The sequence below is a fragment of the Carcharodon carcharias genome, chromosome 17 (genome assembly GCF_017639515.1).
Source record: "Carcharodon carcharias isolate sCarCar2 chromosome 17, sCarCar2.pri, whole genome shotgun sequence".
NCBI classification, from domain to species: Eukaryota; Metazoa; Chordata; class Chondrichthyes; order Lamniformes; family Lamnidae; genus Carcharodon; species Carcharodon carcharias.
In genome coordinates, this window is record NC_054483.1 from 117,501,491 (window position 1) to 117,519,174 (window position 17,684).

Genomic DNA, 17,684 nt, shown 5'->3' on the forward strand with positions numbered 1-17,684 from the left:
AACATTCATTGGCCCTGTCTCCACTGCTCTCTGGGGAAGAGTTCCAAAGATTCACTACCCTCAGAGAAAAAAAATATTTTCATCTCCATCTTAAATGGGAAGCCCTTTATTTTTAAACTGTGTCCCTTTGTTCCAGTCTTTCCCACAAGGGGAAAACATCCTTTTCGCATCCATCCTGTCAAGTCCCCTCAGGATCTTTATATGTTTCAATAAGAACACCTCTCATTCTTCTAAACTCCAATGGATACAGGCCCAGTCTGTCCAACCTTTCCTCATAAGATATCCGCCCCATCCCAGGTATCAGTTGAGTGAACCTTCTCTGAACTACTTCAAATGCATTATTTTCTTAAATAAAGAGACCAAAACTGTAACAGTACTCTAGATATGGTCTCACCAACACCCTGTATAACTGTAGCAAAACATTTCTACTTTTGCATTCCATCCTCTTGCAATAAATGACAACATCCCACTTGCCTTCCTAATTATTTGCTGTACCTGCACACAAACTTTTCCTGATTTAACGCTCCTGAATTTACTGATCCAGAGTGCTATTGGCATCAAAAGCTCTGTGACAGAAGGGCAAAAAAAAATGAATCACAGTTCCCAATTTTGATTGTTATTCATCTATAGACATTGGGTAAACATGGAATAGGATCAGATGTGACAGTCTACATTGTCAATAGCCTGAAATTCTCACATGAGCGCCAATACCCATGAACTGTACCCTTGGAAGAGCAGAGAACAAAAGGGAAAGAGTTCTTTCTCTAAAGTCCAGTAAAATCTTATTCAATACTGCTGAGAGTCACAACAAAGTGCAACCAAGTTGCCACCTTTTAGATGAGATGTTCAACTCTTCCAGTGGTTCAGGTGGGCATAAAAAAAATCCAACTGCACTATTGAGATGAACATGGAGTTCTCCCAGTGCCCTGGCTAATATTCCACTCCCAAAGACCTACCAGCAAAAAAGAAACACATGATCTGGTCATTCATCTAATTTGTTGTTCGTGGGTAATTTGCTGTGGGAAAATTAGCCACTATATTTGCCTACATGACATCAGCACTAACCATGACTGATAATCTAACCCAAAACCTTTCCGGTCATGATGTAACACACAAATGAAGGAACCAGGTAAATTCAAAGAAAGGTCCTGAAACAGAGTACAACTTATTCTTGATAATCAACTGAAAGCTGACCTGAATATGATCTTGTTAGCTTATACTGAGAAAAAGCATCACACCCGCAAAAAGTTCCTGTGTGGTCAAAACTCCTTTTAATCTCCAGTTTAAATCACGGAAGGAGTGAGGAGGGGAGAGAGCAGGAAAATGGAGTTGAAGCCCAAGATCAGCCATGATCATATTGAATGGCACAGCAGGCTCGATGGACCATATGGTCTACTCCTGCTACTATTTCTTGTGTTCTTGTGAGCGAACAAGTATCATAGCTACAGCAGCATTTTCATTTCTAAAGTAAGACAGTTTCTGCATTGGTACTTTATATTACTATATGTACGGCAAAGGGGGGCAAAGACCCATACTCCCTTTCTGATCAATTTCAAGATTTTCATGGAAACATCCACAGGCATAAAATAGCAAACCAATCAGAAAATATGACAATGCACATAGCCACATCTATCACTGCCCTTTCAATATTATTTTATTCCATGATTTTTGCTACCAATATTTGTTGCAGCCTAGTTTTTAAATATGAACTGTTTCAATCATCATTCGTACATGCTCCTTGAGTAGAGGGATAAAGCAGTCATGCTGCAGTTGTATAGAGCCTTGGTGAGACCGCGCCTGGAATATTGTGTACGGTTCTGGTCTTTTTACGTAAGGAAGGATATATCTGCCAAGGGGGAGGTAGTGGCATGGCAGTATTGTCACTGGACGTAATCCCAGAGGTCCCGGGTTCAAATCCCACCACAGCAGATGGTGGAATTTGAATCTGAATCCAACAAAAATCTGGAATTAAAAGGCTAATGATGACCATGAGACCATGGTCGATTGTCATGAAACTAATGCCCTTTAGGGAAGGAAATCTGCCATCCTAACCTGGTCTGGCCTACATCTGACTCCAGACCCACAAGCAATGTGGTTGACTCTTAAATGTCCTCTGAAACAGCCTAGCAAGCCACTCAGTTCTCAATTCCCAAAGGAATTAGGGAATGGCAATAAATGTTGGCCCAGCCAGTGATGCCCACATCCCATGAACGAATAAAAAACAAAAGGAGTGCAACAGAGGTTTACCAGGCCGATTCCTGGGATGGTGGGATTGTCCTATGAGAATTGATTGGAGACTGGGCCTGTATTCTCTAGAGTTTAGAAGAATGAGAGGTGACCTCATTGAAGCATACAAAACTCTTACAGGGTAGACACAGGAAGGATGTTTCCCCTGGCTGGGAGGTCCTGAACCAGGGGACACAATGTCAGATTAAGAGGTAGGTCATTTAGGGCAGAGATGAGGAGAAATTCCTTCACTCAAAAGGAAGTTTCTATCCCAGTAGAGGTTCAGTCAACTGAGTATGTTCAAGACAGAGATCAATAGATTCCTAGATAAAGATATCAAGGGATATGGGGATAATGCAGGAAAACAGCATGGAGGAAGATCATTAGCCATCATCCACTTAAATGGTGGAGCAGACTTGAGGAGCTGAATGGCCTACTCCTTACTCCTATGTCCCTATATGGAGGACTCTGTTAAGCTCCTGCATTTAGAAAGAATGGATCCTAAGACAGAACATTCTGCTTTTAAAGTTTTTTTTTAAACCATTCAGCATTAACGTTACCAATGCAACACCACAACTGTTCAATCCATTCATTTTTACCTGTAGTGAATTATTGCACTGTTTGGACCTGTGCTGGAGATGGTGGAAAAACTCAAATCTACAAATTTATCTTGTTGCCTGCAAAACATTCATAACAGGGTTAGTAAACACTGTTTATATTTTGAAACACATTCTTTAAGTGTAGAACTCAATACCAAATACATTGGAAACAGTTCAAAATGTTTCGTCACCTCTTAATATCAATCTGGTATTTTGTTCAACCAATTTCACAATTCTAAAATCTACTCCAAGCCCACATGGTGTGCTTCAGTCATTAAGAAAATATGCACTGATTAAAAACAGGATACAGTCATTTCCACTTAATCCAACAATTTAGCACTGAAAGCCCAGTTTGCCATGTTATTTTCATTGCTCATTTCAAATTATTGAATAGTAAAATTATTGGCACAAAACTGCTTCAAATTATGAGTAGATTGTAAATGGAAAATGCGACCTAACTTGTAACGCATGATTTCATTCCCCACTGACACCCATCCCTCCACATGCTAATTGTTCTAGGCCATGCAGTTAACCTGACAAGCAGCCGACAGGCAGTCTTCCTCCAGATCTCCAGCATTGCAGCTTTATAACTCAGCGTAGGAAGGAGCTCAGGAGAAGCGCAATCTCCTTTCAGTATCCCCTTCTTTGCTGCACTTAACCCCCTGCTCAGTTAATATTTTCAACCCCCAATGGAGTAAGCATTTCTTTGTGCGTCATAACAAGAACAACAAGATTATGACTTTGCTACTCTAAAGTGTCCACAGAAAATCTTAATTCGATATGAGGGAATGGGAGGTGGAAACTTTTGTCCTATTGTTCGTCGGTATTTTGTATGGCAGAGCCATCCGGTAATTATAAATAACAAATGAGCAAAATTCAATCTCATTCTTGCAAAAGCTTTATGCACCTCACTAATTTCAAGCTGTATGATAGGATATCAACAGAACCACTGAAAAACACTCTGCATCTCACTGCCAACTGTCACTCCACATTCTTGAGTAGGCTATTTAGCACCAAATTCAGCTGCTTCATCAATGACCTTCCTTCCATCATAAGGTCAGAAGTGGGGATGTTCACTGATGATTGCACAACGTTCAGCACCATTCATGACTTCTCAGATATTAAAGAAGTCCGTGTCCAGCAAGACCTGGACAATATCCAGCTTAGGCTGACAAGTGGCAAGTAACGTTTGCGTGACACAAATGCCAGGCAATGACAATCCCAACCATCGCCCATTGACATTCAATAGCATCACCATCACTGAATCCCCCACCATCAACGTCCTAGGGGTTACCATTGACCAGAAACTGAGCTGGACTAGCCATATAAATACCGTGGCTATGAGAGCAGGTCAGAGGCTATGAGTCCTGCAGCAAGTAACTCACTTCCTGACTCCCCAAAGCCTGTCCACCATCTACAAGGCACCAGTCAGGAGTGTGATGGAATACTCTCCACTTGCCTGGATGAGTGCAGCTCGCACAACACTCAAGAAGGGCATACACGGTAAATGGTAGGGCACTGAGGAGTGCGGAGGAACAAAGGGATCTGGGAGTTCAGATACATAATTCCTTGAAAGTGGCGTCACAGGTAGGCAAGGTTGTAAAGGAAGCTTTTGGCATACTGGCCTTCATAAATCAAAGAATTGAGTATAGGAGTTGGGATGTTATGGTGAGGTTGTATAAGACATTGGTGAGGCCAACTCTGGAGTATTGTGTGCAGTTCCGGTCGCCTAATTACAGGAAGGATATCAGTAAGATTGAGAGAGTGCAGAGAAGATTTACTAGGATGTTGCCGGGTCTTAAGGAGTTGAGTTACAGGGAAAGATTAAACAGGTTAGGACTTTATTCCTTGGAGCATAGAAGAATGAGGGGAGATATGATAGAAGTTTACAAAATTATGAGGGGTATAGACAAAGTAAATGCAAGTAGGCTCTTTCCATTTAGATTAGGAGAGATAAACACGAGAGGACATGGCTTTAGGATGAAAGGGGAAAGGTTTAGGAAGAACATTAGGGGGAACTTCTTCACTCAGAGAGTGGTGAGAGTGTGGAACAAGCTACCATCTGACGTGGTAAATGTGGGCTCACTCTTAAGTTTTTAAGAATAAATTAGATACATGGATGGGAGAGGTCTGGAGGGTTATGGACTAGGTGCAGGTCAATGGGACTAGCGGAATAATATTTTGGCACAGACTAGAAGGGCTGAATGGCCTGTTTTCTGTGCTGTAGTGTTCTATGGTTCTATGGTTCTAAGCTTGACACCATCCAGGGCAAAGCAGTTTTGATTGGCACCCCATCCACAAACATGCACTCCCTCCACCACTGATGCACAATCGCAGCAGAGTGTACCATTTAAAAGATGCAATGCAGGAACTCACCAAGGCTCCTCAGGCAGCACTTTCCAAACCCATTATCGCTACCATCTAGAAGGACAAGGACAGCAGACACACGGGAACACCACCACCTGCAAGTTCCCCTCTAAGCCACTCACCACCCTGACTTGGAAATACATCGTCATTCCTTCACTGTCACTGCGTCAAAATCTTGGAACTCCATCCCTAACAGCACTGTGGGTGTACCTACACCACATGGACTGCAACGGTTCAAGAAGGTGGCTCACCACCACCTTCTCAAGGGCAATTAGGGATGGAGAATAAATGCTGGCCTAGCCAGCACGCTGATATCCCATAAATGAATTTTAAAAAGCATTACTAAAATTTGACACAGCTGCAGATACTCCCCACATAGGTGGTCAAATGGAAAATGTGCATAGTGCATGGTTACCTGGGCATTGTACCTCAGCCTGGGTTAGTGCTTTGGGAGGAGAGAAAACCAGATGATAATAGATGAATGCAAAATATCCCACGGCACTGTATTGACGAATTACAGGGATGTGCTTCCCAATGTCCTAGGTAATTTTTATTCTTCAACCAACATCACTAAAACAGATTATCTGGTCATCATCACATTTTATTTGGGGCCTTATTATGTACAGTCTGTCTGCAGAATTTCCTGCAAAACAACAGCGACTATATATCAAAAGTGCCTAATTAGCTGGAAAGCACTTTGGGATGTCCTGAGGTTGTGAAAGGCACTATATAAATACAAGTTCTTTCTTTCTCGAATACAGAAGGTCCAGTCTTCGGGTCTTCATATGCTACCATGGATCCTCACTTGCAGAATTTAGTCCCATTAGTTCATATATATCTCAAGTTACCAATTAAATCAGAACATCAGGATGTGATTATATGTGGCAAAGATGTTGAGGACAACCCTTTCCAAACCTCTAAGTTCACAAAATGCAAACATGACATATTAGCAAATATGTTATAGCAGCAAATAGATGCCAGCTGCAATAGGCTGCAGAGATGAATTATTAGAGGTCTTTGAAATATACACTGCCTAATTAACTAGGGCCACTGATTTATGACTACCAATTAAATCACATTAAATTTTTATTACCGGGGATTTGCAAGATTATTTACTGGCACCTAAAGAATCCCGTTCTGTCGTTAATAATTTGCGATTGGCTTTTGGTGACTGAAATTTTGCTTCATTTTTATTTCAACAAAAATCACATTTTTGTTATTTCCACATGTTACGGTTTAAAAACATTTAGGATTTTTCACTAGAGCTTGAGAATTTCAGCTGAGCAAAGATTGGATCGGCTAGGGTTGTTTCCTTTGGAACAGAGGAGGCCGAGGGGAGATTTAATTGAGACGTATAAAATTATGAAGGGTCTAGATGAAGTGCACAGGAAGGGTTTATTTCCCTTAGCATAGCGAGCAATAACCAGGGGGCACTAAGTGGCAGAAGGGTTAGATGGTGTCAAGGAGACAGTTTTTCATCCAGAAAGTGCTGTGGCTCTGGAACTCACTGTCTGAAAGGATAGTAGAAGCAGAAACCATCACGACATTTAAAATGAACTTGGATATATACTTGAAGTGCTGTAACCTACAGGGCAACGGACCAAGAGCTAGAAAGTGGGATTAGCCTCGTTAGCTCATTTTTAGCCAGCAGAGGTATAATGAGATCACTGTAAATTTCTATGATTTCAAAATTCAAAATCACATTCCACGATTCCATCCAAGCACAGTCGACCTTAAAATTAGCAATGGTGAAATCAGCATACGGACTACAAAATCCGAGTATTAAGAAAATTGTTCCCTAATGCCCCTAATAAAACAAGAACAGATGACATTTGGGCTTCTGTAAAATAATTCACTTACAGAGAAGCTTGCGTCACACAGATTGTAGCATTGAGACTTACCTGCGGAATTCAGCCGCTTTGTCTGAAGCATCTAGTTCAGTTATGTTACCTTTTGGAACCTGCAACATTGCAATTTCAGTAAGTGTCTCAGGAACAATGGAAATGTTAAAAGAAAATTAAATTGCAAAAAAAAAAATCACAGTCCAAGTGCTGTTTTTATTATTTATTCAGTGATTACAGTATGTCGATATAAATTACATAATACATGCTGTGCATGGTTTAGTATACATGGTACTTATGATGTCTTGGTGATAGTGCAGGAAATCTGTTGTGTGGAAGACCCTAGGGATTTATCCTAGAATGATACTGATGTGAACAATGAGAAACTTTCTTACCTCCTTCTCAAGCCAGGCAAACAGCTCACAGAGAGCCACAGCATCTTTAATCTAACGTTTAGAAGCAAAAAAAATAAGATTAGTTCATTCCCAATAACGTCTCACTATTTTTCTTGAAATTACAGTTTATTTTACTAGACAAGGTAGGGCAGCCCTGTGAACTTCCTTCTGTGTGAAATCCAATACGTCATCTCCCGTGACACAACCTGATCCCTAAGCAGGTAACAATCACAGAATTTTTGTGTAAGTGAAATGACAGTGTTTTGCAGTGTAGAAGTAAAAGATGAAAGTGGGAAAAGAGCTGAAATCACTGAAAGAAAGGGTTTTTAAGCAGCATTTGGAAGCTTCATTACTGATTGGTCAAAGGTCAATTTCAATTATTGATGAAAAAAGGAAGGAACAATCTTGCGTTTTAACACTGCATTTCTGAGTCTCAGATATCCTTAAGTGCTCCACAAACAGTGAAGCCATTTTTTCTGAAGTGTAATCACTGCTTTAATGTAGGAAGCAAGAATAACCAACTTTTGCACTTCAAGATCCCTCACACAGCAACATGATTAACAATCAGATAATCCGGTTATAATAGCCAGAATTAACGAGTGCAGATTTAAACATTATCTCCAATGGTTCAGACTAACTAAGCAAGACGACAGCAAGCATTATTACGCCCAAATTAAAACTTGGAGGGTTCACTTATTACTCACATGAGCTCGTCTCATCCCTTCAACTTCTGTCGTATTCTTCAGAGCTTTCGCAATGCAGACGGGGGTGTAAACAGTTTGCAGTCTAAACATCTATTTAGATCAAAACAAATAATTCATTTTTGCTCACAGCCACATTTTGCTACAATAGAGTGACACCATGGACCAGTGACCTGAGGCTATTTAGGCTTCCTTTCACACTGATCGAAGAAGAGCAAAAGCAACTTGTAGGAATTCAATAATTATTTTGTTGAGCTCATTACAAGTACTTAAAGAGAATCAGGTCTGCACTTGGTGACATGGTGAGCTTCTGACTTTGGCCTTGCTATGACGAGAACAAAAATGACAAGTCACAGAAAGCCTGAAGCTGGGGGTGGAGTGGAAATCATGGCAATTGTGGGTGAGGTGAGGGGTAAGGGGGAACATAATGTAAGTAAAACAGGAAAGAGAAAATCGAAACTCCACACACTTGGGAGAATATTCCCCAATTCATAAGTATGGGGTCAGCTCAGCATGCGACTGCAATAGAGATTTAAAAACAGGCAGCAAAAGCTGGAAAATGGAGCTAAAAACAGATAAAATTGAAAATAGCCAGCAGGTTGGGCATAATCTCTGTCAGTTACTGGCTAAACTGCTGAGCATTCCTGGCATTTTCCTCTTTTTGAAATCTGATCAGTTCTAGAAAGCTAGAATCAGAATTGTCTTGGTGTAGGAGGCCATTCGGTCTATTATGTCTGCACCAGCTCACTGAGCATTTTAACTCAGTGCCAATCTCCTGCCTTTTCCCCATAACCATGCACGTTGTTTCTATTTAAATAATCATCCAATGCCCTCTTGAATGCTTCCATTGAACCTGCCTCCACCACACTTCCAGGCAGTGCATTCCAAACCCTAATTACTCGCTGTGAGAAAAAGTTTTTCTCACCTCGCATTTGCTGCTTTTGCAAAAAAAAAGTCATGTCATAGGAGCGCTAAATCAAGGACTGTCAAAAGTAAAATAGCCTCTGGGCAGCCTGACAAGCATCTGTTGTAACTGCCAAAATTGAGCAGTAACAGCAGCATGATGTCTCACCAGCTCTGCACTGATTTGGCTGACCCCTAGCAGACTGTCAAACCCTAGAGTTTACCAACTCGCCATCTATCAGTACATGGTTATCTTTAAATATCTAAATTTAGATGCATTTTAATATGAACACAAATATGTTTTGTAGCTAAAACGCCTTACTTAAACAAAATGTTTACAGCCTTTGATTGCAATGAACACAATTGAAAGCAGTAACACAACTACCATCGAGGCACTAGAACAGAGAATATCATAAGATCTGATAAAAAATGTAAACATCACTGATGTTGGAAACTTCAAATACAAATAGAGAAAAATTGGAAAGGTCCCGCTCAATTAGTATCTAAAAATGGAAAGAGAAACCATATGGGAGAGAGACTGCAAGCATTTCTGATGTTCCCTTTCACAATTTTATGTTTGTTAACTAAAGTCTGCCGGCGTCACAAAATGCAGCCTCTGAAGAGTTCCCATTTAGCAAAGTACATTACCCTGAGTTGGTATGAAGTCAAGACTTAAAGACGATTGACAGTGCATCCTTAGTGGTTAGTGCAGGCAAATTCCACTTCTTTCCCTCTCTAAATTTATGCTGTAAATTGAGTCAAAGCCCAATCTGGCTCTGGAGTGAAGCAGTGATAGATACTTCCCATAAGCAGCAATCAAACACCCTTCGCATTCATCACCAGGCAGAGTGTAAACTCTTGGAACTTGTTAAAACTAACTTGACCTCAACTAAAAACTTGAGAGCAAGAAATTTCCAACATTAGTTCTCTAAGTATTTATATTTCACGCTAGTTGGAGGAGGGGTCCAGACAAGTGTGTGTCAAGGCCCCAGTGCAAGCCTTTCTTCTGGTCAGTATTGTTTAGAGTTCCAGGCAGCTCCCAAACACAGTCAGCAAAATGCAGCTTAGCTACATCAAAACTGCAGCTACCAGGTCTGCAAACAAAAGTGCACCCTTAGATCATGAGTTCACAGTTAACATCCATCAACAGTTTACCAGCACTTTTATGGTATTTTTCCAGTTTAACCTATCACCACTACCCCATGTTGTCCTCCAGTTGCAACAGTATGCTGCAGAGCCAACTCTGTAGTTGGCAGTAGACTTGTGTGGGCTAGTGATTGTCTGGCCAAGTTATCCCAGCTCACTCAGGAGTACCCGGCAGTCAAGCCAAGAATTTAAACCAAGAATCACTGAGAGTCAACGAACTGCCCCAGGAGATTCTGATTCTACTTCCTCTCATTCTCAATACAATTGCCACTTTTCCCCCAATTTTTATTCTATATTCACACACATGCAGAATCCTTCAGGGATCTGTTTTACCAACAAAACGGCAGTCTGCAGCTTTGATTACTGGTTGAAAAGATTGTTTTTTTTGGTTTTGACCAATTAACATTGGATTGTAGTACTGTCTCTCAACAGACCTTTGGGATCGCTTCACACAGAGCATGGCTGGCTTTGCTACTGATCCAGACTTTTTCCTTAGAAGTCATATTGGAACAAATAGTCTGTAGTTCAGTCAGAATGGATTCGTATGGGAGTACTTGTATTTTGAAACTGGGTGCTGTACCACAGTCAAGCTGCAAATGTTCTCGCACAACAGGGTCTTCCACATGCATCTCACTGATGAACAGTCTGCAGTAAAGAGATTGAAAAGAAATGGTCTTATTAGTAACTAGCCTCATGAGAATGTTGTCGCATTTGCTTACATGAAATAAACACAACCCTTTTGCACTGATTACCCCTCACTCTTTTCCTGCACTGCATTCTCGTTGCCCCATAATAGCACACAGGGGAATGAAAGCAAAAGCAGGGAAAATATTTCACAAAGTTTTTTTTATTGCTGAAAAAAAGAGACATGTCTAAGCTTTTCGTCTTGCACTCATCAGGACACCTAGCAAGAATAAAGAGAAAAGAAACAATTTATTCTGTATGTACAGACAGAAAGAGCATGTACACACATTATGCCTATTTCAGCTAAACAGCCATTCGCTGACTCATTCCTCAGGGCAATGCCTTGACCAATCAGGGTCAAGCTGCCTGGTTTTAAATTCCAAACAATGCTTGGTAATTAACTGTCAGTCTGGTGCATTCCTCATGGCAACGCCACTTGCCAACTTATCAGCACTCTCTTCACATACAGCATAAGTTGTTTTACTCTTTTACTGGTATTCTTGTAAGGTGGCCTGATGAGTGCAAGGGCTCAAACATGTCTCTTTTTTCAGCAATACTCCAGTTCTGTACTACCAAACAACAGTCCTTTTTTTGATTCATTCATGGGAATATGGGTGTCACTGGCTGGGCCAGCATTTATTGCCCATCTCTAATTAGCCTTGAGAAGGCGATGGTGAGCTGACTTCCTGAGCCACTGTGGTCCATGTGTTGTACAAACACCCATGGTGCTGTTAGAAAGGGAGTTTCAGGATTTTGACCCAGCTACAGTGAAGAAATGGCAACGTATTTCCAAGTTAGGATGGTGTATGACTTGGAGAGGGAATTGCAGGTGATGGATGCTCCCATGCAGCTGTTGCCCTTATCCTTCTAGGTGGCAGAGGTTGTGGATTTGCAAGGTGTTGTCAAAGGAGACTTGTGAGTTGCTGCAGTGCATCTTTTAGATGGTACACACAGCTGACACTATGCACCAATTGTGAAGGGAGTGGATGTTGGTGGTGGTGGAGGATGTGGTGCCAATCAAGCAGGCTGCTTTGACCTGGATGGTGTTGAACTTTGAGTGTTGCTATGGACAGGCTCTGGGGAGTCAGAAGGTGGGTTACTCTCCACAGAATTCCCAGCCTCTGACCTGCTCTTGTAGCCAGGGTATTTATATGACTGGTCCAGTTTAGTTTCTGGTAAATGGTGACCCACAGGATGTTGATAGTGGGGGATTCAGCAATGGTAATACCATTGAATGTCAAGGAGAGATGGGTAGATTCTGTTCTGTTGGGGATGGTCATTGCCTGGCACTTCTGTGGCACAAACGTTACTTGTCACTTATCAGCCCAAGCCTGAACATTGTTCAAGCCTTGTTACATATGGACACAGACTGCTTCAGTATCAAAGGAGCTGCGCATGTGAACATTGTGCAATCATCCGTGAACATCCCACTCCTGACCTTAGGATGGAGGTAAGGTCATTGATTAAACAGCTGAAGGTGGCTGGGCCGAGGACACTACCCTGAAGAGCTCTTGCAGTGACGTCCTGGGACTGAGATGATTGACCTCCAACAACCACAACCACCTTCCTTTGTGCTAGATATGACTCCAACCAGTCATACGGTGAGTTTTCCCATTGACTCCAGTTTTGCTAGGGCTTCTTGACACTCGGTCAAATCCTGACTTGATGTCAAGGACAGTCACTCTCACCTCAGATCTTTTGCCCATGTTTGGGCCAAGCTATCATGGGGTCAGGAGCTGAGTGGCCCTGGCCGGAACCCAAACTAAGCATCAGCGAGCAGGTTATTGCTGAGTAAGTGCCGCTTGATAGCACTGTCGACAACACTTTCCAGAACCTTGCTGATGATTAAGAGTATACTGATGGGGCGGTAATTGGCCAGGTTGGATTTGTCCTGCTTTTTGTGTACAAGACATAACAGGCAATTTTCCACATTGACAGATAGATGATATTGTTGTAGCTATACCAGAACAGCTTGGCTAGGTGCATGGCTAGTTCTGGAGCATAAGTCATCATCATTATTGCCGAAATGTTGTCAGGGTCCATAGCCTTTGTAGTATCCAGTGCCTTCAGGCATTTCTTGATATCATGAGGAGTGAATCGAATTGGCCAAAGACTGGCATCTGTGATGCTGTGGACCTCTGGACGAGGCCGAAATGGATCATCCACTCGGCACTTCTGGCTGAAGATTGCAGCTTCAGCCTTATCTTTTGCACGGATATGCTGGGCTCCTCCATCATGGAGGATGGGGATATTTGTGGAGCCTCCTCCTCCAGTGAGTTGTTTAATCATCCACCACCAGTCAGGACTGGGGTGGCAGGACTGCAGAGCTCAGATCTGATCCTGTTGGTTGTGGGATTGCTTAGCTCTGTCTTTCGCTTGCTGCTTTTGTCATTTGTCATGCAAATAGTCCTGTGTTGTAGCTTCACCAGGTTGACATCCCATTTTCAGAGATGCATGGTGCTGCTCCTGGCAGGCCCTTGTGCACTCTTCATTGAACCAGGGTTGATCCCTCAGCTTGACGGTAATGGTAGATGGGGGACATGCTGGGCCATGAGGTTACAGATTGTGTTCGAGTACAATTCTGTTGCTGCTGATGGCCCACAGTGCCTTATGGATGCCCAGTCTTGATTTGTTAGATCTGTTCGAAATCTATCCCATTAAGCATGGTGGTAGTACCACACAACAAGATGGAGGGTATCCTCCAACTGTAAAAGGGGCTTTGTCTTCACAAAGACTATATGCTAGTCACTGCTTCAAATACCATCATGGCCAGATACAACTGCGACAGGCAGATTGGTAGGGACAAGATCAAGCAGGTTTTTCCCTCTTGTTGGTTCCCTCACCGTCTGCCACAGACCCAGTCTAGCAGCTATGTCCTTTGGGACTCAGCCAGTTCGGTCAGTAGTGGTGCTACCGAGCCAGTCTTGGTGATGGACATTGAAGTCCCCACCCAGAGTACATTCTGAGTCCTTGCCACTCTCAGGGCTTCCTGAAAGTGATGTTCAACATGGAGGAGCGCTGGTTCATCAGCTGAGGGTAGCTGGTAAACAGCAGGAGGCTTCCTTATCCATGTTTGTCCTGATGCCATGAGACCTCATGAGGTCCAGTGTCAATGCTGAGAACTCCCAGAGCAACTCGCTCTCGACTGTGGCGCCAACTCTGCTGGGTCTGTCCTGTCGGTGGGGCAGAAGATACCCAGAGATGGCGATGGTAGTAATATTACAGGTAAAGGTCACAAAAAAAAACTTGCATTTTTATAAAACTTTCATGACTGGAGAACATCCCAAAGTGCTTTTCAGACAACAGAGTAGTTTTGAAGTACGGTCATTGTTTTTTTTATATTCCATCACGGGGATGTGGGCATCTTTGGCTGGGCCAGCATTTATTGCCCATCCCTAGTTACCCTTGAGAAGGTGGTGGTGAGATGCCTTCTTGAACCGCTGCAATCCATTTGGTGTAGGTACACCCACAGTGCTATCAGGAAGGAAGTTCTAGGATTTGACCCAGTGACAGTTAAGGAACGGTGATATATTTCCAAATTAAGATAGTAAGTGGCTTGGAGGGGAACTTCCAGGTGGTGGTGTTCCCATATGTCTGTTGCTCTTGTCCTTCTGGACGGTAGCAGTCGTGTGTTTGGAAGGTGCTGTCGAAGGAGCCTTGATGAGTTCCTGCAGTGCATCTTGTAAATGGTACATACTGCTGCCACTGTTCATCGGTGGTGGAGGGAGTGAATGTTCATGGAAGAGGTGCCAATCAAGCGGGCTGCTTTGTCCTGGATGGTGTCAAGCTTCCTGAGTGTTGTTGGAGCTGCACTCAGCCAGGCAATTAGAGAACTCCATCACACTCCTGACTTGTGCCTTGTAGATGGTGGACAGGCTTTGGAGAGTCAGGAGGTGAGTTACTCGCCACAGGATTCCTGGCCTCTGACTTGCTCTCGTAGCCACAGTGTTTATATGATTAGCCCAGTTCAGTTTCTGGTCAATGCTCACCCCCAGGATGTTGATATAGTGGGGGATTCAGCGATGGTAAAGCCATTGAACATCAAGGGACGATAGTTAGATTCTCTCTTGTTGGAGATGGTCATTGCCTGGCACCTGTGCGACACGAATTTCTTAGCCCCAACCTGGATGTCGTCCAGGACTTGCTGCATTTGGGTATTGGACATGGTCATAATGTAGGAAACATGGCAGCTAATTTGCACTCAGCAAGGTCCAAAAAGCAGCATGATAACGATCAGATAATCTGTTTTTAGTGTTGATTGAGAGATAGATATTGGCTAGAGCACTCAGGAATAACACTCCTGGTCTCTGAAAAATCAATGCCATCAGACCTTTAATATCTATGTAAGAGGAAAGACGGGGTTTTGGGTTAACATCTCATCTGAAAGATAGCACCTCCAACAGTGCAGCATTCCCCCAGTACACTGCAATGTTGGTCTAGATTTTTGTGTTCAAGTCTCTGGAGTGGGACTTGAATCTGTAACCTTCTGAGGCAAGTTCTACCAACTAAGCCACAGCTACAGATATCACATTGAGCTTAAAAAATTAAAATGTGATTGACAGACAAAATGCACCACCTTTGTGGTGCATTAATTGGACATGAGTCATCTAATTCATATTCACTCCAAACTGCTTTGAACAGCAGCTGCTAGGAGTGCACAGATGAGCAATGAAGTTTAGGGGGAAATCAGGCAAAATAGCCTGTCACCACTTAGTCATGGCTCACAATGAATGGTTGTGAATCAGATGAGGAACAATATCTCAGCAAGGAGTCAACGCATTTAGTACAGAACAGAACAATGCAGGAAGAAAACAAAATGGTCATCACATGTTCCTGTTATGTTTTTACATAATTTTACCTGCAACACATGACAGTTCAGTAATCAGACACAAAAGCCTCAGACTTCTAACATTATTATTCATTCTTTGGATGTAAGTCTTGCTGTCTAGGCAAGCATTTGTTACCCATCCCCAATTGCTCTCAAGTTGGTGGTGCAGGTACGTCTTTTCTGTAGCAGCTGATACAACATTTCAGAGGACAGATAAGAGTCAACCACATTGCTGTGGATGTGCAGTCACATGTAGGCCAGACCAGGTAAGGACCAGGTAACCCTGATGGGTTTTTCTAATCAGGTACTGCAGTTCCATGATCATCATTAATTAATAAATCTGGAATTAATTATATTTAAATTCCCCCAGAATTGAACTCATGTCCCTGGGGCACTAGTCCTGATCTCTGGATTACCAGTCCATAACACTACCACTATGTTACCATCCCATTTGTTTCCAGGCAGTTCAGAATCCAGCACCAGGACAGTGTCTTGTCAAAAATTAAAAGGCTTCTCTCTACCACACCCATTCTTCCTCCCAGGTGAAATGTTTTGCTGCTGTGACAAATACACTGGAAGTAAATTTTAAAACAATCACTTGTGACTGTGTGGGTGGTAAGCAGTGAGATGCAGTGACATGCTATTAATGTACCCAATTTATTTGGAACATTTAACGTGCTTAGGCATAAAAGAGTGACAAAGAAGAAAAATGAGTCCAAAGGCTCACTTTGCAGTTGGTGTCAGGGAGTAAGCCCTGTGCCTTTACACAACTAAATCCAGCTCCTGCTACCCCAGCAGCAGATCTGTAGATATGAAGCAAAGAGAAATTGGGTTAACAAGTCTGCCACTGAGATAAGCTAGCTGGATTTAGTGTTGCAAATGCTTGAGCCAGCTTACCAATTTCAGTTTCCAACAATCTAAACTAAGCAATGCTAGTTAATAAGGTTAAAAAAAGGTACACACTGCATTGAGCTTTATTTATAGTGGGATAAAATTGAAAAGCAAAGAGGTTCTGTTAAACTTGTATAGAACCTTAAGAAGACCACATTTTGCAGCTACTGTAAACAGTTTTGTTTCCCTGTCATAAAAGTTTAGAGAGACAAGTATATAGAGGTGCAAAAAAGATTTACTAGATACCAGAACTGCAATTTTATACCCATCAGGAAAGACTGAACTGGGACTTTCTTCTCTAGGAAATAGAAATAGTGACCTAAAGAGGTCTGTAAGAGGTCTGTAAGATTATAAAATAGTTTGATAGGGTTGACATAGAGAAGACGTTTCTACTTGTGGGTCAGACCAGAACTAGGGGCCATAAATGTACGATGGTCACTAATGAATCAAATAGAAAATTCAGGAGAAACCTCCTTACCCAAAGAGTGGTTAGAATGTGGACTCTCTACCACAGTTGAAGGCAATAGCACAGGAGTACATAAAGGATAAAAGAGTAGAAGGATATGTTGATGGGGTTAGATGGAAAAGGACAGCAGGATGCTTGTGTGGAGTGTGAACACAAGCATGGCCCTGCTCGGTGGAAGGGCCTGATTCTGTGCTCGAAATAACTCTGTAACAAAGTGGCATAAAGTGCAGTGCAGTTAGCAAATGAATTGAGGCAAGATGGATGTAGCAGGCAAAGGGTAATGAGAAGCAAGAAAGCTATAGAAATGTGAGAAACAGGAAGGACAGATTAAAGCAATTATCAAAAGGCAACTGCATTATTAAAGCTATTTACACATCATCTAAGCAGCAGTGTGCACCTACAATGGAAGACTGACACATGAGCAGCAATAAACCAGACTGCAATTTGAAAACAAAATGAACCTAGAAGATTAGTGACATTGAACTGGCTATGTAATGACAGAAAACAGGATTGCGTAAAAATTAATAGGAAGATATATTTAAAAAAATTATGAGTGGATTCCTAAAATCAGCGGGTTAATAAGTGGCTTCTGTCAATCAGTGAACTGCAATCAAGTGAATGCACAAACAAGGAGAAT

At 42.2% G+C, this 17,684-nt stretch overlaps 1 protein-coding gene across 4 annotated transcripts in view; it reads right to left on the bottom strand.

Moving 5' to 3' along the window:
- Positions 1 to 17,684, bottom strand: part of xpnpep1 (X-prolyl aminopeptidase (aminopeptidase P) 1, soluble) — a 91,535-nt gene that overhangs the window by 18,962 nt on the left and 54,889 nt on the right. For all 4 annotated transcript variants that reach the window (XM_041210306.1, XM_041210304.1, XM_041210305.1 and 1 more), the window contains 5 exons: positions 10,613 to 10,823; positions 8,133 to 8,222; positions 7,429 to 7,479; positions 7,094 to 7,152; positions 2,826 to 2,903 (listed from right to left, as the gene is read on the bottom strand). In XM_041210306.1, coding sequence (XP_041066240.1) covers positions 2,826 to 2,903; positions 7,094 to 7,152; positions 7,429 to 7,479; positions 8,133 to 8,222; positions 10,613 to 10,823 — 489 coding nt within the window. The remainder of the gene's footprint in view (positions 1 to 2,825; positions 2,904 to 7,093; positions 7,153 to 7,428; positions 7,480 to 8,132; positions 8,223 to 10,612; positions 10,824 to 17,684) is intronic.